This window comes from Dreissena polymorpha, chromosome 7 (genome assembly GCF_020536995.1).
Source record: "Dreissena polymorpha isolate Duluth1 chromosome 7, UMN_Dpol_1.0, whole genome shotgun sequence".
Taxonomy (NCBI): Eukaryota; Metazoa; Mollusca; class Bivalvia; order Myida; family Dreissenidae; genus Dreissena; species Dreissena polymorpha.
This window is the reverse complement of record NC_068361.1, coordinates 97,715,770-97,737,778: the sequence shown is the minus strand read 5'-3', so window position 1 is coordinate 97,737,778 and position 22,009 is coordinate 97,715,770. Positions and strand designations below refer to the sequence as shown.

The 22,009-nt window shown below is 34.0% G+C and overlaps 2 protein-coding genes across 15 annotated transcripts in view; one reads left to right on the top strand and one right to left on the bottom strand.

Moving 5' to 3' along the window:
* LOC127839362 (ZZ-type zinc finger-containing protein 3-like) overlaps positions 1-5,935 on the bottom strand; it is a 166,093-nt gene extending 160,158 nt beyond the window's left edge. For 8 of the 9 annotated variants that reach the window (XM_052367722.1, XM_052367721.1, XM_052367724.1 and 5 more), the window contains exon 1: positions 5,830-5,935. The gene's annotated coding sequence lies outside the window, so the exon portion shown is untranslated. The remainder of the gene's footprint in view (positions 1-5,829) is intronic. The other variant, XM_052367729.1, reaches the window with a different exon arrangement.
* LOC127839369 (peroxisome biogenesis factor 10-like) overlaps positions 1-21,260 on the top strand; it is a 169,057-nt gene extending 147,797 nt beyond the window's left edge. The window contains exons 2-8 of one of the 6 annotated variants that reach the window (XM_052367742.1): positions 15,176-15,284; positions 15,572-15,652; positions 17,398-17,474; positions 17,911-18,159; positions 18,949-19,124; positions 20,213-20,345; positions 20,891-21,260. In XM_052367742.1, coding sequence (XP_052223702.1) covers positions 15,176-15,284; positions 15,572-15,652; positions 17,398-17,474; positions 17,911-18,159; positions 18,949-19,124; positions 20,213-20,345; positions 20,891-20,965 — 900 coding nt within the window. In that variant the 3' untranslated portion in view covers positions 20,966-21,260. The remainder of the gene's footprint in view (positions 1-15,175; positions 15,285-15,571; positions 15,653-17,397; positions 17,475-17,910; positions 18,160-18,948; positions 19,125-20,212; positions 20,346-20,890) is intronic. The other 5 variants (XM_052367746.1, XM_052367743.1, XM_052367744.1 and 2 more) reach the window with 5 other exon arrangements.
* The last annotated feature ends 749 nt before the right edge of the window (positions 21,261-22,009 follow it).

Genomic DNA, 22,009 nt, shown 5'->3' with positions numbered 1-22,009 from the left:
TGGAACTTATGACATGAAATTAAATGATAAAACATATAATAACAAGGGCTGTTTGTAAAACATGCATGCCCCCCATATGGGCTGTCAGTTGTAGTGGCAGCCATTGGGTGAATACGTTTTTTGTCACTGTGACCTTGACCTTTGACCTAATGTAAGTTATCATCCGGAAACCATTGTACTATTTCGAATCACTGTGACCTTTGACCTAGTGACCTGAAAATCAATAGTCTGCCAGTCATGATCAATGTACCTTTGAAGTTTCATGATCCTAGGCGTAAACATTCTTGAGTTATCATCCGGAAACCATTTTACTATTAATAAAAATTTTCGAGTTACTGTGACCTTGACCTTGTGACCTAACAAGAGCTGTCAGAGGACAGCGCGCTTGACTATTCGAGTGCTTGACAGTATAACGTAAGCCATCATGGGGAAATTGTTCATATTCAATAATTGTTTAGGCGATCTTTCAAAAATAAAAAAAGGAACAAAAAAAAAAATTTGTTGGAGGGGGTGGGGGGGGTATTGGGGGGGGTAGGGGGGTATGAGAGGGTGGTATAATGTGGGGTGTGGTAATTTATGAGATGTTTAAAAAAAATGGGGGTGGGGGGTAGGGGGGAGTGAGAGGGGGGTATTATGTGGGGTGTGGTAATCTATATGTTTGGGGGGGTGGGGGGTAGGGGGTGGGGGTGAGAGAGGGGGGTATAATGTGGGGTGTGGTATTTATTAATGATGTTTAAAAAAAAATAATTGGGGGGTGAGGTTGGGGGGGAGGTTTTCTGGTAGGGGCGTGGGGTATTGTTTGGGTGGAATCCATTGTGGTATTCAGGTAAGTGTTGTTTTGTCAAAGTAATAATAAAATGTGATCATAAATAAAGAAGTTATGGCAATTGGAGCAAAATGTTTAATTATCTAAGTGTAAAAGGGGCTATAATTATTTCAAAATGATTGATACAGTGGTCTGCTCTTGTTTATAGGTTGGGGTCATGTTGGTAAACAAGTATGCAACATATAAAAGCAATATGTCAAAGGATATAGGAAATATTTGGAGTAGTACGCAAACTTTAACATAGATTTATCAAATATATGCATATCCTAAGTATAAAAGGGGCAATAATTATGACAAAATGCTTGATAGAGTTGTCTGCTCTTGTTTATAGGTTGGGGGTGATGTTGGTAAACAAGTATGCAAAATATAAAAGCAATATGTCAAGGGACAATGAAAAAAATAACAAATGATCTCACACTGACATCAAATATCCTCTATTTATTAAACATGAAATTTAAACTTATTGTATTTGTTTCCCCTGTATATAAGAAAGATATAATAGTGTATTACCTCCCCTGTCCTGCTATTATTTATATTAATCAACAAAATTAAACATTAACACAATATTTAATATACAAAATATACAAAAAAATCTCATATTCTGATAATATTTTTCCTGATCCACTTTATTTTACTCAAATGATGATGTTTCATTGGACTGATAATTATAGATTTAGGATTACAGACCAGTTGCTTCAGTTATATTGTTCAGAGTTCACCCTGTTGGCCGCGTACTGTAAATCTACGAATATAATACGCACTTTTTTACCTGCCAATTTTTTCTTTAAGTAGGGGGTGCGTATAATATATGAGTTTAGAGCAAAACAAAATTGTTCCTGTGCAAATTTTTAACTTAATCGCTGTTATTCACTTTTCGGCAGCCATTGTGAACTACACCATTACATCAAAGGGGTGCAACAGGGCTCGCGCTGTCGTTCGCCATTTGAGTCATTTGCGAAAATATTGAGAACTTGGCTCAATAGAAATCTTATTTGTGAAAATGCGAAAATCTAGTAAAATTTCATTGAAAACATCCGCCATCTATATCGGACTGGTTTTCTATACCGTATTTGTCTCTTTGTTTTAATGAAAGTGTTCGCAATTCGAACAGTAAACGAAACCCATTCTGTACCCGATTATGAGACATCGCTTGACCTTATTGTTATTGAAGTGCGCATGGTAGCTGGCCAATCAACATGAGCTCGCTTACACATGAAATGACGTAGTCGAATGAAACGTGAGAACCTGAGGAGCTATCGGATAATATTGGGTCATCCATGTGCAGACACTGTATACTTTGAATACACAGTTAATATCGTCGTCTGCCTACAAAATAGCGACTGGACGCTAAGTCGTATAAAGAGATTAGCAAATGAAAAAAAACAACTGACAATACCCGTAAATAAATATTTCTTAGCTGACCACTATTCATCTTTCAACCGCATATTTACCATATCTGAAGTAAAGAGTGGTAATTAAATAATTAGTTTAATGACGCTAATAGAGTATTACACCTGTCTGCCGATTGCCGAGTTAAATTGAAAGGTGTAATCAATTAATTTGTTTTTTACTCCCAAACTAGCCTTAATGACAGCAGCGTATTTTAATTAACTAGATCATGAAAAACACGAGTGGTTTAATTGTATTTTAAGTTATATTAAAGTATCAAGTTTGTAACTCGAAAAAAGATAAAGTAATTCACCCAGACAACTATAAAAACGGAAGCTACCATTTTGTCTTCTTATTACTTTATTATTATTATAATTATTATCGTCCCGAATATTGTCAAATTGAATTAAATGTGAAAACAAAAAACAGCATCTCTGCTTCTTTCTTTTGTAATTATGACTGCTTGACCCGGATGTCAGCAAGGGGCCCGTGTGTTATTAGTAACAATCAATGGTAATATAAACAATAGACAGAGATATTTATTATGCAACTGTCATAACAACAGCACTATAACACATCCCGATCAATATACCGGGGTAACAGATAGTTGACAACACCAAATTGATTTGCTATTTTCACAGCACAAAAATAATATTATATCTTGACACATTTTTTTCGGAAATGGCCGATTTCGGACACTTATGTTTTTAGTGCGTATTTTACTCAGATTTTCAATTTTTACCGATAAATTTTGACCAAACTCGGGGTTGCGTATTATGCACGAGGGCGTATTATATTCGTGGATTTACGGTATGCGTTCTTGAGTTATCATCCAAAAACCATTTTAACATTTCCAGTCACCGTGACCATGAGGGGTCATCTGCGAATCATGATCAATGTTCCTATTAAGTTTCATGATCCTTGGCCCAAGCGTTCTTGAATTATCATCCGGAAACCACCTGGTGGACAGACCGACAGACCGACCGACATGTGCAAAGCAATATACACCCTCTTCTTCGAAGGGGGGCATAACTATGAAACTTGTTCCAAATGTTCTCTTAAAGCTTGATTGTAGCCTTTTTGTTGTTGTTCAAATAGCTTAATAATTAAATTGAATTGTCTACAGTTTGCCAAAAAATCATAGAATAACAAGAGCTGTACCCATAGGATGAAATATGCCCCCTATAAACGCTTTGATAGAAGTTATTAGCATTTTTCTAAACCTAAACGCAGATTTCGAAACCTAAACTCGGACCCTAAGTTCAAGGTCAAGGTCAGAGGGGTCAAAATTTGTGTGCGTATGGAAAGGCCTTGTCCTTATACACATGCATACCAAATATGAAGGTTATATCTCAAGGGACATAGAAGTTATGAGAATTTTTCGAAACCTAAATGCAGTTTTCGAAACCTAAATGCAGAACCTAAGTTCAAGGTCAAGGTCAGAGGGGTCAAAATTTTTGTGCCTATGGAAAGACCTTGTCCATATACACATACCTACTTAATATGAAGGTTATGTCTCAAGGGACAAAGAAGTTATGAGCATTTTTCGAAACCTAAATGCAGATTTCGAAACCTAAATGCGGACCCTAAGTTCAGGGTCAAGGGGGTCATTATTTTTGTGCGTATGGAAAGGCCTTGTCCATATACACCTGCATACCAAATATGAAGGTTATATCTCAAGGGACATAGAAGTTATGAGTATTTTTGGAAACCTAAATACATATTTCAAAAGCTAAATGCAGACCCTAAGTTCAAGGTCGCAGGGGTCAAAAGTTTTGTGGGTATGGAAAGGCCTTGTCCATATACCAATGCATACCAAATATGAAGGTTATATCTCAAGGGAAATAGAAGTTATGAGCATTTTGAGAAACCTTAACGCAAAGTGTGATGGAAAGACAGACAGACAGATGGACGGACAGTCCGATTACTATATGCCCTCCTTAGGGGGCATAAAAATGCAAGGTTTAATTGTATTAAAACAACTTAACAAGCTCATTAGCTCTTCTTACTATACAACATGTTTAAAATATTGGATTGTTGAGGGCATGAAAAATGAAATGCTTCATCCATAACTTAGAAAAAAATATCTATTGTCAACATCACAATTTAAGGGGTGTTGCGGCAGTTTATTTAACCGAGGATGTATTTATAGCAACACCGATGATGCTATTATCACAACTCAATATTTTTGTTATCAGTATCATCAGAAATGACCGAGTTGGTTCATAATACAATTGTCAATGGTTCGATCCCAGGTGGGGTTAACTTTTTTTTACTTTTTTTTTTCTTTCTTTAATTTCATTCTTGTTTTATACTGGAGCTTGTTAGTCCTGTTGTTAACATTTATCAATTTAAAGCATTTAATAAAAAAAAAAAAAAATGCAGAAATTTGTGAACAAGTACATGTAAGTTATTCATGATTAAGGTCGATCTTGATACTGAATGGTCTTATGTTTGTGATTAAATATTGTTATTTATTAATGTCTTTTGGTAAGCTGTTGTGATCCCAGTTAAGATTGTAAACAATTTCTTAGAAATTTTCTAATGTTTATGCATATTTCTAACAATCTATGTACCGGTACTTGGGTTTTGCCTAATTGCTGCATTTTATGAAATTAGACCTAGACGGTAGGGATTGTTAAAACAAAAAATCTCTGTTAAAAGTGCGGTGACCCCCTTTTTGTATTTGTGTTGTATGATGACAATACGTAGATGAACATATTTGAACAGTTTCGCAGAATTCTTTTTGACAGAAAAATTTAAATTCCATTTATGTGGTTACAATAGTAAATAAATCACACTTTTTTTGGTGACATAAAAATAAAAAATATAAATATCTTAAAATTTAACTTGTGTACTCCATTTTATTGGTAGTGTGTGGTTTAATTAAATGGTATAGGATGTATTTTAGCTTTATAATATCTACATGTTGCCAATTTCATAGGTTATTAATTATTTTTACGCAATTAGAGATTTTTCAGTTTTATTGAAAAAGTATATGTTATATAATGTTGAATAAAATCAAAACAAGGCCGGTGACCCCATGTTTTTATTTCATTTTTGCATATAGTATTTATATATAGATATATATATATATCTTAAATATAAAAATTTTAGACAAAATCTATTTGATGGAAACAAATCAACAAAACTGCAGCAACACCCCTTAAAATAATGGAAATTTAATCTAACGCTGGATATTTAATATATAGTTTTGTTAGTAAATAGCACTTCTAAAGACATTTGTCACAGATATTTAATTTTGTAATTCTGTGAACAGTTCAAAAAATCCATAATCAATTAATTTTATGCTTTTTAAATTCATTTTCTTCAGAAGAACCTGAATAACCATACCATGGCATCAGTTGCAGATGTAAGGGGTGGGTGGGGTGGCATTAGTTGCAATAATACAATTGCACCTTAGCAAAATATCGATAAAGTAAATCCAAGAGGAAAAGAACGCATTGTGACTTTGTGCAAAGCATGATGCCATGAACCCACGTCTGCTGGGATCCTGGCATGGCGCTCTACCAACCGAGCTTATATTAATAATAATTCCATACCCTCTACCCACTGAGTGATTTCATGTATACATCAAACCCCAGGACACTTACCTTTGGAATTTTGAACAACTATTAACGATAAAATGAAAAGAAGCAATGTAGGGTTTCTCAACAACTACTAGGACAATATTGTGCTATACAAAGTTATACTGTCACCGTTAAAACACCGAAACAACAACAACAACAATAAAAGTAAGTATTTTTGCTCTAAGATTTTTGGAGTGATTTATTCGTAAGAATAGAATATTCAGACATAATTCTTGTTTTAAGGTTGCAAATACACGCACATTAGATTAGAGACATAACGCAAATTTCACTGGCATATGCATTTAAGCGCCGAATGCGTTCGTTTTAAAGTGAATGTATTTTCCGGACAAATTTAGTTTGGATATCATATTTGTGCATTTGAGTTTATTATCCAAAAGTACTGTCTGATTAAACATGATAGTAGTCATATTAAATATAAAAAATATTGTGTTTTTGTGTCTGTGTATTGAAAAAATTGTAAAGTTATCAATCTTATCTTTTATACATGTACACTACGCGACCCGCGTTTTTTGCCTAATAAGCGGAGTCAAGGCGGGAATTTTGCTTTTTGGGTGTAAAATCACTGCGATTTCACGTGACTCGTCACTCTGACGTCGCGCGAGAGCAAGATAATCTTCGTGCTAAATCCCCTCAATGTTGTGGTGATTCGCTGCAATTCGCCGTGATCGCAGTGGATATCGGTGACATCGATGATTCCCTAATTCATGCATATAAACTGAATCGTATCGATAACTGTATACATAACGCTTTTCTAATGTTCACAATTATCAAATAATCCAACATAATTGCAACATCACTTACGAAAAATAATCTTAAACATTTATGTCGGTAAATATGTTTGAGAATTTCATTATCACAACTATTTGACTACGCCATTTTTCAGAAATGTTAAGAGTACAGTGCATAATGTGGAACACAGCTTTCATTGGACGAGGGTATTTAAATTTAGATCAAATGCAATACGATCTTACAAAAAAAAGTTTTATTGCGTCATACGCCTTCATGTAAAAAACGTTTTCCTCCTGGAAATTTTGCTATAAATGCATAATATTATCAAAACATTTTTTCGACACGTAAAGCGTTGTAACAAATTAATATACAATTCAAAACAATTATACCATAAGTATAAATGTTTGGTTAAATTCCCAAATGAGAATAATAATTTATAATCGGAAACACACTTCCGATGTTTTAATGTTAACACGACGTTTACAAATGCTTCCAATATAGCCATCATGTATATTTCCAGACAAAAGAGCGCGAAAATTATGCGGCAATGTACAAGATCAAGGTATAGAGTGTGCAAGTATTGATTTTTTATACAAACTGCGTAGCGCAGAGAACATTGAATTCTGTTGATTTCGGTTAAATGTTTCTTTGGTATTTTTAAAACAGTTATATCGCCAACAATTTGATATTTCTTTTAAAGTCATATCAAATCAAACACGCTGTATCGGTATCGTTACTGATAGAAGTAAAACATAATACCTTGACTTGTATAGTTTTTTTGTTGTGAGAGACCATCTGAGTAAACGCCGAAAAATATATACAAACTGTTATTTTTTGTCAATGCCCTTTGATCCATTATCGCACTTAATTGGCAGCGCCATCTTGTTGTTTCTGTGATTGTCACATCTTTTCACAGTTTGAACACGTTCAAAGAGTGCCAATTAGACACTAGAACAAACACTATCACCCGCTGGACAGTACACAATAAATAATCAAATGTTTAGTTGTTTTTTTTTGTTTTGGGCGTGAAAACCCAGAGAAACGCATGTACATTATACATCATCATATTTATTGAACTCTGCGAATGCTTAGTGCTACGTTGATATACTCGTTTTTTTTTCCAGCAAAACAAACATAATGTTTAATGGCTTTAATATATAGGCAATGATGTAATAACAACATATTATATAACACAATGTCATAATAACATGTACTTAAAAATAGAACAGTAATGTATTTCCGATTTCTGGCTTATCAAGCATTGTGAATGTATGTACAACGCTCGGAAAGTAACGCGAGTAACACGAGTTATCCGCATTGGAGCCTGAAACAGAAAATAAATAAGTATAGCTTAATTTAGTCCAAATAATTAGACGTAATCTACCGATTACATTTAAACTTTAAATGAAAGTATTACTTAAACAATTTTCCGTGCCTTAAGGTGCTAATATTTTGCTAAACACTGTTAACAAAAGGGCTACACGTTATAATTTTTAATGAAATGCAAAAATAAGTATTAACATAATTAATAACGTTAATAAACACACACGGTAAGATCAAAGTTTAAAAGGAAAACTTATATCATATTTCTTGTAAATTACCAAATTATTAGTTTCGTCTAAATCAAATACCATGTATAGAGAAACAAGGTATTTATAACCGACCAATGACGAAACACTATGCAACTTTCAATTTACACAGTGCTACGCTACATGTATTAGTATATGGCAACAATATGGAATTTGAACAGTGGTAGTGTATTAGGGCCTGGAATATAATTGATTGTAAGTTTTAATAAACATTCTGCTAATGCAATTACTTAAATAATGTTTACATGTTATGTTCAATAACTATTGCATGATCATTCTGCGTTCTTATATTAATTTGGAGCCGTTAAAGCTTCCGACATTACTTCATCAAGTTCATGTCGGAACAGGAGTATTTTAGCTAATACGCCCATTGTGAACAACAACAACAAAAGCTTTATAATTGCAATGTATAATGTAAGTGTATACATATATGTTACATGTAATGTAGTGTAACTCTCAACGTAAATCGCTTAAAAAGGGGAATCAAGGCGGTTTGCGGTAATTTGCGCTGATTCGCGCTGATTGCGCAACAGCGAGATACATCGCGCGACGGTCGCCGAGACATCACCCAAATTTTCTTGTCGCTCGGAAACACCGCGATTTGTCACGTTGCATCTATTGCGAGAATCGCGGCAAAAATCACGGGTCGCGTAGTGTACATTGTAGAGCTGTGGTCTGTAATAATATTGCCCCATGGCCTACTCGGTTTAGGTCCAGAAAGGCCGAAAACCAAAAAGGCCGAAAACCAAAAAGGCCGAAAACCAAAAAGGCCGAAGACCCCAAAGCGTACCAAAAAGACCAAAAAATGAACCAAAAAGTCCTTAAAGCAATTATTGTTATTATACATGTAGGTTTCAAATTTTGTTTACAAACAAATACACATACATCAAAATGGAATAAGTCATAAAACAGGTATGAAGTTAATTATTTTCTGTATCTGTTGTTTATGTTTAAATATACATTTACGATATATACAGTCAATGTACAAGAACAATCACACAATTTATATAACAAAATATACAGTTACAAGCAAACATTTACAGACGTTATACAGTCACACTGACAAAATACAACAAATTTACATAATAATATTGTTAAACATGTGAATTCTATTTTTTATAAAATCAAATGGCGTACGACATAAAACATATATGATTTTTTTTATTTTCTTTATTACAAAATATAAATAATTTCAATTAATTGAAAATGGAGTACGACATAAATCATGTATGAAGTTTTTTTATTTTCCTTATTTCAAAATATACATAATTTCAATTAATTTCAATTACATAATAATATTGTTTAACATGTGAATTCTATTTTCTATTTAATCAAAATGGAGCGAGACATAAAACATGTATGAACTTTTTTTATTTTCTTTATTTCAAAAAATACATTTACAAAAAAAATACATAGAATATACAGTGAACGTGACAAAATACAACATAATTTAAGCAATATACATGTTCATAATTACTCCAGCTCAACACCATACACTAGACCGACCTTGGCCGGGAACTCAAAGGTGGTGCATTTTTTCGCCTCATACTTGTCACATAAATTAGAGATCGAAAGCGGTCGTTATAATAAGATACTACGCGAAAATAGAAAATGTAAGTTTTGCAACAAACACGCTGTAGAAAACGAGTGTCACTTTGTACTTGTTTGTCCTCTATAGAGAAATTAGAACGGAATATTTGAAACTTTATTTTCAAAGGTGGCCAACGTTAAAAAAATTTGACATTTGAATGCAGTTGGCTAATAAAAAAGACATTATAAACTTTACTTTATATGTTTTTAATGCTTATGATATGGGTATTAATATAGACAATCTGTTATAATTTTTGATAATATCACATAGAATAAAGCATTTTTATTTCTTTCGGTTTAAGTCTTCCGAATTTAATGTAGCTAGTTTTATATTGTTAAAGTTAAGAAACTTTTTTAAAATGCTCAAGTAATTATCAATAGGCGTCAATAAGTGTCATTTTACACCATATGTGAGCGTTCTACTTATCCGTTATCAAAACAGATGCCGCAAACTGTGAATGACCATTGACACTTGGATACCCGGTCTGATTAGCGAGTTTTTTTTGTACATGCAAATTCTTTCAACTTCTTATATTTTAAAAATTGCAAAAAAAATAGTTTAAGAGGAAATTGATAGTATATAATGATATATTATGTACTTAATTATATATGTTAAATATATTTAATATTTGTCTTTTAGCAGTCACTTATCCATATGCATATATTTATTTTATTTATCGTATTGTTTAACATAGTAATAAAAAATAACGTTGTACACTATATATTGTGTATGCTTCTTTTTGAGGACATCGACTATGTTATACAATTATAACAATGCTCATATCACAACACTCACACAATATACATGTAAACACACAACAAATTATTACACGTGAAGAAATTCGTATAATTTACACAATATAAAAACACTATATTTCAAACGCCAAATAAAGTCCGGTATACATACCGATATAATGAATAAAACAAAGCAACTACTATAGACAACTTTGACACATGAACAGGTCATATATTTCTCAATAATTCTGGATCTTATTTTGGCCGCCACGTAAGTTTACTACACCTTCATTACTCATTGGTTACATTTTTAGATGCAAACAGAGAGTTCAGAGAAAAATAAAATTTTCTTAAAAGGATTTTTCCTACTTGCTTATTGGCGATAAGTATGCCGACTTTGATTACAAAATTAACGGCTTTTAATTAAAAAACTGAAACATCTATTACTCAACAAAAAATATTAATTGTGACTAACAAACACTTCATACTGTATGCGATAATTCGCGATATTTTTGCCGACTTTGATTATAAAATTAACGGTTTTTAAGTAGACTAATAAACAAGTTATGACTATTTAATAGATATGATGATTATATTGAGCATAACTATTCAATGATAATACAAAATATTGTATGGCCTTTCTGGTATACCATGAGGCCTTTTTGGTTCACTTATGCGGCCTTTTTGGGAAGCCTTTTTGGTAAACGGCCTTTCTGGTACTATACCGCCTACTCTCAAATCAATCCATTATAACGCTTTTCTTCATTACATGTAATTTGCAATGCTCAAGACAATATGGTTATAGGGCCTAAAGCAAAACAAGCCTTCGTTCAGTGAGGTCAGGCTTTGAAAGCATGTTTAAGAAAAGTTTCTTTTTAGAATCATAATTCTGATTTAAATATAATAATGTTTTCATTTGAATAGGTTTTACTCTTTATGTGTTGAAAATTTCAGATAAATCGGCCAACTTGTTTGGAAATTATGAAACTTCAAAGTTGCCTAAATTTGCAAAAAACTGCAATTTTAGCGTGATATTTATTTTTTTGGTAAATAAGAAATGCATGTTAAAAGAGTTTTTAGTATCATATTAAATTATTTTTGTATTAATACTGTAGCAAGACTATCTGTCTTTCTCAGAAAATCATTTTCGAGAGATAAAACAAGCATTTTCTAATTTTACGTGATTTTTTAAAATACACTCAATTGAGGCCAAAAGAGCATCATCATACCTTTTAAGCTGCCTGCATTGTTTGTTTCATGCAATATGTAATAAAGGTATGTAACCTATCTATTTGACTAGACATTAGGCACCATCTTAAGATGGTATCCTAACCTTGGTCATAATATTTCCTGTATTCTGGAGATTTGTGTCCTAAAATGCACCAAATTTGTCCCAACAGTCACGGTATGATGGTGTGTCTCTTCTAATGCTCACTGTTTGACAACGATAGCAGATTTCTATGAAAAAGGCTATCTTAACTTATTCTTAGGACCCTAACAGAGGTATACATATTTCAGTCAAACTTATATGCTGACAAGTATCAACTGTAAATGGCCTTGAATATGTGTCCCAACAGTCACGGTTTTTGTCCCAACAGTCACAGCTGTTTAAAGTGCCTCTATTTTTATGTACCCCTTCGAAGAAGAGGGGGTATATTGCTTTGCACATGTCGGTCGGTGGGTCAGTCCACCAGGTGGTTACCGGATGATAACTAAAGAACGCTTGGGCCTAAGATCATGAAACTTCATAGGTACATTGATCATGACTCGCAGATGACCCATATTGATTTTGAGGTCACTAGGTCAAAGGTCAAGGTCACGGTGACCCGAAATAGTAAAATGGTTTCCGGATGATAACTCAAGAACGCTTAGGCCTAGGATCATGAAACTTGATAGGTAGATTGATCATGACTTGCAGATGACCCCTATAGATTTTCAGGTCACTAGGTCAAAGGTCAAGGTCACAGTGACCCGAAATAGTAAAACGGTTTCCGGATGATAACTCAAGAACGCTTATGCCTAGGATCATGAAACTTCATAGGTACATTGATCATGACTCGCAGATGACCCCTATTGATTTTCAGGTCACTAGGTCAAAGGTCAAGGTCACAGTGACCCGAAATAGTAAAATGGTTTCCGGATGATAACTCAAGAACGCTTATGCCTAGGATCATGAAACTTCGTAGGTAGATTGATAATGGCTGGCAGATGACCCCTATTGATTTTCAGCTCAAAGGTCAAGGTCACGGTGACCCAAAATAGTAAAATGGTTTCCGGATGATAACTCAAGAACGCTTATGCCTAGGATCATGAAACTTCATAGGTACATTGATCATGACTCGCAGATGACCCCTATTGATTTTCAGGTCACTAGGTCAAAGGTCAAGGTCACAGTGACCCGAAATAGTAAAATGGTTTCCGGATGATAACTCAAGAACGCTTATGCCTAGGATCATGAAACTTCGTAGGTAGATTGATAATGGCTGGCAGATGACCCCTATTGATTTTCAGCTCAAAGGTCAAGGTCACGGTGACCCAAAATAGTAAAATGGTTTCCGGATGATAACTCAAGAACGCTTATGCCTAGGATCATGAAACTTCATAGGTACATTGATCATGACTGGCAGATGACCCCTATTGATTTTCAGGTCACTAGGTCAAAGGTCAAGGTCACAGAGACAAAAAACATATTCACACAATGGCTGTCACTACAACGGAGAGCCCATATGGGGGGCATGCATGTTTTACAAACAGCCCTTGTTGCTTTAACATCACCCTAAATATAAGCATGCATGTCATTGTCTGCATTAAACAGCCATTGAGAGAATAAGACTGGTCTTTTACCTTTCAGAATTATCAATTCATCATACTAACTATAGAAACTTTTTGTCCCAGCAGTCACAGCTGATTTACTATACACAGACCACAAAATTTTAATGGACCCCAAATGTAATACTCTGAGGTCCATATGATTCCCAAACATCTGTTATTATAATTTTGTTACATTGTAGTGTAAAATATGCATAATTACACACAAAATAATGGTCTTAATGCAATGGAACATGTCCCAACAGTCACATTTATATATTTAATCAATTCTTTAAAATATTTGCACTAAACCGTTAAATACTTCAACAGAAATCATTTTTCTTACTGCTTTGATTTTCATCTTGCATAAAATAATTAAAAATATAGATCTACTAGGTACATTTTGTGAAAAATTGAGTCCCAACTCATCAAATTTGAGACTCTAAATTCCTTGAATAGTGAAATTTTGCGTTGCCAATTTCTCAAATTTGTGAAATATTTTCAAGAACGAAAAGTCTTGCGCCATTACTATAAGTTGTTCCTGTTGGATGGATCAGCAACTTAAACCAACATATTTATTCAGTTAAATCAAATCTTGATTACACTCAATTTAAACCTTGATTAGAGGAACCATGATGCTTCAATTGGACAAATTCAAAAGATTCAGACGAAAATATCACTCATAACTCAATTTGTTTTATATGCATATAACAAGGAAATTAATTGGGTCTGTACATAAACATTTCACGTCGCTTTAAACGTCTCATTCATTAGATTATATGCTCTAAATACAAAATACCAGATCAGATGGGATAGGCACAGGGGCCTTTTAGAGGCATAACCTATACCAGGCACAGACCAAAAGCCAAAGGAAAATACCAAATAAATTTGTTATCAACACACATGATTACTTTTGCCATAAATGCCTTATCCTACACCAAAAATATAAGAAAAATAATAAATTTTGTTGTGAAATTTCATGTGTAACGAAGAGTATACCTTTTTTGTATGTTTAATTGTACTTAAATGCAAATTATTAGTTCTTTTTATAATTTAACTAATACAAAAGTCCCCATTTATTGGTAAAAGAACAACATTATTTTCATTAATATAAAATGCTAAAATTCCATTATGATATTATTGCAATGATGTTTTTTTTCAATTTATATAACATCTGGTTTGAAAAAAAAAACAACACCAAGACATGGAAAAACAAATTAATGATGGGCACAAAGCTGGCCTCTAGCAATCTATTTAATTAAATTTGGGCAAATATGCACAAGCAAAATTTAACGCCGAATTGTAAACGAAATTAAATACCGCTGTATTTTTATAAATTTTTAACAGCATTCATATGAAAGGTTTTCTGAAATAACAGTGTAAGCTTGCATGGCAAGATTGAACAGAATAAACATAGCTTTGTGTAATTGAACATCTTCTGCTATTGATGCTAGACCAGTATATGCTTAAAATGTATTGTAGTGATCAATACATCTGTCTAAACTCCTGCACAAAACCAATGTTTGAATCATATTCTTAAAGTCACCTCTCAAATCAATAAAATCAATTAAAATTTTGCAACAAATAAGTCTGTAGAACAACAGCCAAGGCATTAATAATTACAAAAATTACTATGATAACATGTAAAGCAGTAAAAAAAATTGACCTGGGTTACATGATTGTGTGCAAATGAACTCTGCTCAGACACATTTTGTTCCATGATTAATGAATTCCTTGCAATTTCACTATGTCTACCAGGAATGATATCCATAAATCCAGGATATGTAATCATAGCAAACTGGTGAACTTTCAACATTCTGATCAATGAGTTCTAAAATAATGTATTATTGCCGGCTTTGCATTTAACAATTGACTAAACGCTTGAGTTTTGTTTTCAGATGTTCAAAGTAGCTGGCAAAGCAGAGATTATAAGATCTCAACAGAAGGATGAATATTACCTGACATACTTGAGAAAAATGTCAGCTGATGTTGTCCATAGCTTGCTCGGTAGTTAGAAAGCCTTTATTTCTATGTGAAACACTAAGGTCTTTTGTAAACAATCTTATTCAGTATGAATAGTAATAGTATGTATACTCGTTTTTGTTTTCTGTTTTTACTTTTTATTTTGGGACTAATGACATTTAAAGACTTTGGAAAAAATAAATGCTTGAAAATATGCCACTTTATTTTGTATGCATCTATTAAATCAGTTCAATATCTCACTGCAGAAGTAATTATTATTCAGTAGTTATAACATTCATGTTTTGTATTATAATCTTACAAACATTTTGTAGGTGCAAGGGCCTGGATTACGTGGCGCAGAGAGCTGGACCTGGCAGCTGACCTGGGGTACTTCTGTCTAACAACCCTCTCGGGTCAGTATAAGAACAGTATAAGAACAGTCTGGTATTTTGACGTTTAGTCTTAATACAATTGAGCCTCACTGTGGGAAAATGTGACTTAATGCATTTTCATAAAGTGTCATCCCAGATTAGCCTGTGCAGACAACTCAGACTCAGCAGGAAGACACTTTCCGATTTTATTGTATTTTCATTTAAAGGACAGCGGATAGTGTTGTCATTGATAAGCTTCTGTGGACTGCACAGGCTAGTCTGGAATGATCTTGAAATTCCAAATGATACTTAACGCACATTTCTTAAGCCCTGATTATCAAAAGCACATTTCAAGTATTTTCAGCAGAGTCTTATCAATCTGAACACATACATCGGGTACGGCTTCTATCATATTAAATATCTGAATATGTTTTTTTTTAAAGATGACTGCCATTCTGTTGGGAAACAGGTTTGGATTTCTCTTGTTTTTTTTTAGAGGGAGACCAAGCTGGCTGATCTGGCTTCTTTTTCCATACTGATTAAGCATTGATATTGCATAATCTTTTAAACAAGTGATCATTTATCATAACATACACTTGGAGACTTTTCTAACGCAACACATTTGAAAGTTATATATGTTAGTTATGATTTAAGATTATTATTCAACATTCTACATTTGATTACATTTTAAACAAGCTGGTGATATAATTAGCCACCCGTGATGATCGAACGCTTTAGCACGTGATGTATGTATGGTTTCATCTTTTTTTGCATGTGGACATGGTGAAACACGATATTATTCTTTAAAAACAATGATTTCATCATTTTAGGTGGGTTCTTACACCAGGAGAACATAAAATTATAATTATAAAAATGTATGGCTCATGTGAACATTTAGGAGGGCAAGTACACATTTATTCATTTTTGCAGGCTACCAGCATCTGTAATGGAGACTTTTCTAATGCACAACTTTTCTATCTTGAATACATCACTTATGAGTTAAGATTTTTATGTAAATTTGTACACGTGATCATTTGATTACATTCTGTGCAAGCTAACCATAAAATCATTCATCTGTGACGATCGCACGTTTTAGCACCTGATGTAGGTAGCCTGCAATTTGCCAAAATTTGCTGTTGCGCTTCTAAATATTCATATGAACCATGCATTTCTAAAAATTAATTATATGTTTTCCTTGTGTAAGCAGCCAGTTAAATTGATGAAATTGAAATAAATTTAGAATAGTATCGTGTTTTACCATTTTCACGTGAGAAATAATGAAACCTTACTCACCCCATGTTCTAAAGCGTCCGATCATCACGGATGAATGATTTTATACTGAGCTTGCCCAGAATGTAGTCAAATGGTCACATGTGAAATATTTATTCAAAATCTTAGGTTATAACTGAGATACTCAAGTTTGAAAAGTGTGGCTTTAGAAAAGTCTTCAAGTGTAGGGTTTCATAAAGATATGTCAAACTATTTCTTAAGTCATGGTATTGAACATTGACTTCAATTGTTCAACATTGTTTGGGATGAAAGCAGTCGTAGTGCCTGTGCATGTGGATTTATAAAGGAATATCTGGTATTTATTATATACCTGATTTATGTTCCAAAAAAATACAAGTTGTAAATGGTAAAATACAACTGCACAGAAATAATTCCCGTCTTGTGGCTTGCGCTATTTCGTATCACACTCCTGAGATACTTCATCACGCAAGCCACTCGACTGATACAAACACATGGAACAATTGGCTAGCTTAATATTCCGTATGTATGTGTTTCAGGTTTCCAGACCATAGGTGAGGAGTATGTGAACATTATCCAGGTGGACTCTTCCAGAAGACATGTACCCTCTATACTGGTAGGGGGATAATAATGTAAAATCTGATACAGTAATAATCTCAATAATAAGTTCTTGTTACTAATCTGTTTATAATTTAATTTGCTGAATGATTTATATTAAAGACTACAATTCATCTTATGTAGTGTTCTTGTTTGTTTTGATTTTGGGCCATTCTCAATCTCAACAAAACAACAAAATGCCTTTTCTGAAGGGAATTTTGGGGGTAGTTGAAATGTTAGAAGGTAATCCATGTTTTGTCTTAAATTATCAATAAAAAAACTTAACAAATTTTATTTATTTTTTTGCGCAGATTTCAATGGATAATTATCAATAAACAAACAAATGTGTGAAGCATTTTTCCTTGCCAGAACTGTAATTTTGCTAGTTTGAAAATAAGACATACACTTGTTTGTGGATGTATAAGAAGTTTTAAGAACAAGGTGATTAATTGCAGCGTCGCCTCACTATGGTACTCTTCCACGTGTTGATACCGTACACCATACGCAAGGGTCTAGACTGGCTGGAGAGGAGGCTGCAGTCACATGGTCTCCAGGAGGTCCCCATAGCAACCAGGGAGTTTCTCCTGAAGTGCATTCCCATTGCTAGGGACCTGGTCCTTTACACACACAGACTGCACATGGCTGTGTTCTACATGCAAGGAATGTTCTATCAACTTGCAAAGCGATTCAATGGAGTGCAATATGTAAGTACTGGAATTTGTGAAATTGAATAAAATGCTCTTCTACGTCTTGTTTTACCAAATTTCTATCTACATGCTCAGTGCATTATTTTCTTATGACACCTGAGCCAATTTTGAAATTGATTTTGCTCAGGAAAAAAAACAACATTGCAGCATAATCAGTTTCTGTTACATGACTTTAACGCTTGTGAAAACTCTTGATATAATATTAAAGTAAAATCAACATGAAACTCCCTTAAAAAATTAATTGTGCTTTTGTGGTATAATGACAAGTTTTGCAACATTAAAAAACATCATTACCAGTTATAGAGAAGTTTACTGCTATATGTCGAGGAATGGGTATAGTAATGGACTAATAAACATACGGCCATGTTTTTTCTGACACAATTTGTTATTATGTATGGAGATTAAATTTTAGTTTACATTTGTACTTTGCTTTAACCTGACATATAGACACATAACTTTATAATATTTGGGTTTGATCTAACATCTTAAAATAAGGCAATTCTCACTGTACCTCTTATTCAACCAGGAAAAGACAATTTCATATATGCATGCACTTAGTACTGGTTTCCCACTTCGATATGCTTAGCTTTCTATTGGAAAAGTTAAGATTGGGTTATAGACTGCCATTACTAGCATTTAGCTAAAATATTGTTAACACCAACAAAAATACTACGTCACAAAAAAACAAAAATAAAACCAAAAAACAAACTCTAAATAATGTTAACATTGACAAAATACAACAAAAAAAACACAAAAAAACCTAATGTTTCCCCCATATTTTGCTAGTTGCAGTACACAGGTGGTGCACAGAGGGTGTCTGATGATTCAGTGAGCAAGAGTTTCCGAATTCTAGGCTGGCTGACCCTGGCCCAGCTTGCGGGGTCTGCATTGCTGGGAACCAGGGCATACTTGCAGCAGACGTACAGAAAGGGAGCCGGCCTGATAGGAGGAAGTGATACCCAGTACGTACTTTTGCTCTGCAGTTGTGGAATAAATTGTCAATTTAGCGTGCATATAAGATATATTTTCAGCCATACACTTTAATCAATGACTGTGTTTGTGAAAATTAAGTGTTGAGTCAATGGATATTCAAGTTACTGTATTGTTTCATTGAATATTCTGAATAAGTATAAAATACTTCAACATCAATTTTATAATTCTAATTTTAACCCTTACATTGTCCTTCTTTTTAGTCCCCTACCAGTGAAACCGGAGAGGGACTTATGGTTTGCGCTCTGTGTGTGTGTCAGTCTGTCACTTTTTTCTGGATCCTGCGATAACTTTGAAAGTTTTTCATATTTTTTCATGAAACTTGAAACATGGACAGATGGCAATATGGAGATGATGCACGTCATTTAATTTTGTTTCTATGTCAAGAATTCTTATTGCTATGGCAATAAATATACAAGAAATATTGCTGAAAATGGTGGATCCTGCAATAACTTTAAAAGTTCTTCATATTTTTTTTCATGAAACTTGAAACATAAGTAGATGCCAATATAGAGATTTTGCACATCATTTCATTTTGTTCCTACGTCAAGAATTCTGGTTGCTATTGCAACAAATAAACTACAAATATTGCTGAAAATAGTGGATCCTGCGTAGGTAGGGGGCTTTTATTGCTTGGCAATAGTCTTGCCTAAATATTATTATTATAAAATATATAGCAATATCCTTTGACAGCATTTGTAAAAACATTAATGAATGATGTTTTTTAGATAAATTTTGTAAAAAAACTCTTGAATATGAAATGCTTAAAGCAGAATACTACTAAATGAGCCACACTCTGGGAAAACAGGGCTTAATGCACATGTGTAAAGTGTCATCCCAGATTAGCCAGTGCATTAAGTATCGTCCCAGATAAGGTTTTTGTTTGTTTTTTTGTTTAAAAGGAAGTCTTTTTTAAACAAAACTCCAGTCAATGTGGAAAGTGTTGTCCCTGATAAGCCTGTGCATGCTGCACAGGCTAATCTGGGAAGACACTTTACATACATGCATTAAGGCCGGTTTTCCAAGAATGCTACAAAATCTATTTATATCCCTTACTTAGTTCAGAGGTGGGAGGTCAGGTGTCCCTAGACAGGAAGTGTGCCCTGTGTCTGGGTGAGAGGTCACGTAGCTCCGCGACCCCCTGTGGCCACCTCTTCTGCTGGAGCTGCATACACGACTGGTGCGCGACCAAGGTACAGAGGCATTGTTGATTCATTTCTAGGATATTAGGTTTCTAGGACATATTCAGTTTTAGGATTTTTAGGTTTGTAGGATATTGGTGTTTTCGATTTTTGGTTTGTATGAGATTGGTTTCAGTAACCATATTAAGTTCTAGGATTGTAAGGATTGTTGGATATTGGTTTATAGGATTTAAGGTTTAGGACATTTGTATCTGTGATCATAGTTCAAGGATGCTTAGGTTTGTTGGAAATAGTTTCTTGAACCCTATACATTTGTAGGATTTTAGTTTATTTACCATAAGAAGTTGTACAATAGACCAAGGTTTATTTACCATTAGAGGTGGTACAAGTGATCAAGGTCTGTTTACTATTAGAAATTAGACTAGGCTTTTACGAGTTTCAGGTGGTTATTGTTATTATTGCAATATATTCACCGTCACTGTATTTTAAAGCATCTGAGTTAAAATTGTATGTAAGTAGCTGCATGACCACTACTACAAAAGAACCATTTCAGCGACAGATCGGCACCCAGTCTATCAAGTATGTTTCTGTTCTAGGCCGAATGTCCTCTGTGTAGGGAACACGTAGAGCCACACCGTATCGTCTGCCTACAGAACTTTGATGCCTCCTGATGATAGTTGAGGGTGTATGTGATGCAGAACCTATAACTGAACCTCATTCTGAGGAAACTGGTCTTAATGCATGTGCGCACACTTTCGTCCCAGATTGGCCTGTGCAGTCCGCACAGTCAAATCAGGGACGACACTTTTTGTCTAAACTGGACTTCTCTTCAGAAAATACTTCCTATTTATGATACATTTCATATAAGCGGAAAATGTCGTTCCTAAATAGCCTGTGAGCACTGCTCTAATCTTGGACGTCATTTAACACACTTGCATTAAGCCCAGTTTCTCCAGAGGGTGGTCACCTCATATCTGGTACTGTGCACAGGCTGTGATATGGATTTCTCCTGCCGTAATGTCCCGCGACCAGCTACTTATGGTGTTGCTCGCACTGGCGACCATGTTGTGTAATGTGATTTTTTTTGTTACACTTAAAATATTTTCTGGAAATAAAGTGACTTTAAACAATATATCTATTGATTTTTTTATTAATTCTGTATCAGATGTTAACAGCCATGAACTAATTAAATTTTGTAATAAACACTAATTTTGTCCTTTCTATGCTAATGTATATCTCTGTAATGTTACAATTGGCGTGTTTTGTCTTCAAGTGTCTATATCAGCAACTAGATTAATGAGCAAATATTGTTAGCAAGTGGCATTGTCTTCAAGTGTCTATATCAGCAACTGGAATTATGAGCAAATATTGTTAGCAAGTGGCTTTGTCTTCAAGTGTCTATATCAGCAACTGGAATTATGAGCAAATATTGTTAGCAAGTGGCATTGTCTGTAAGTGTCTATATCAGCAACTAGAATTATGAGCAAATATTGTCTAGTGGCATTGTCTTTAACTGTCTATATCAGCCACTGGAAGTATGAGCAAATATTGTTAGCAAGTGGGAGTGTCTATATCAGCCACTGGAATTATGAGCAAATATTGTTAGCAAGTGGCATTGTCTTCAACTGTCTATATCAGCAACTGGAATTATCAACAAATATTTTTAGCAAGTGGCATACATAGTAGGGGAAAGACCTAAAGCAAAATAGCCTTTT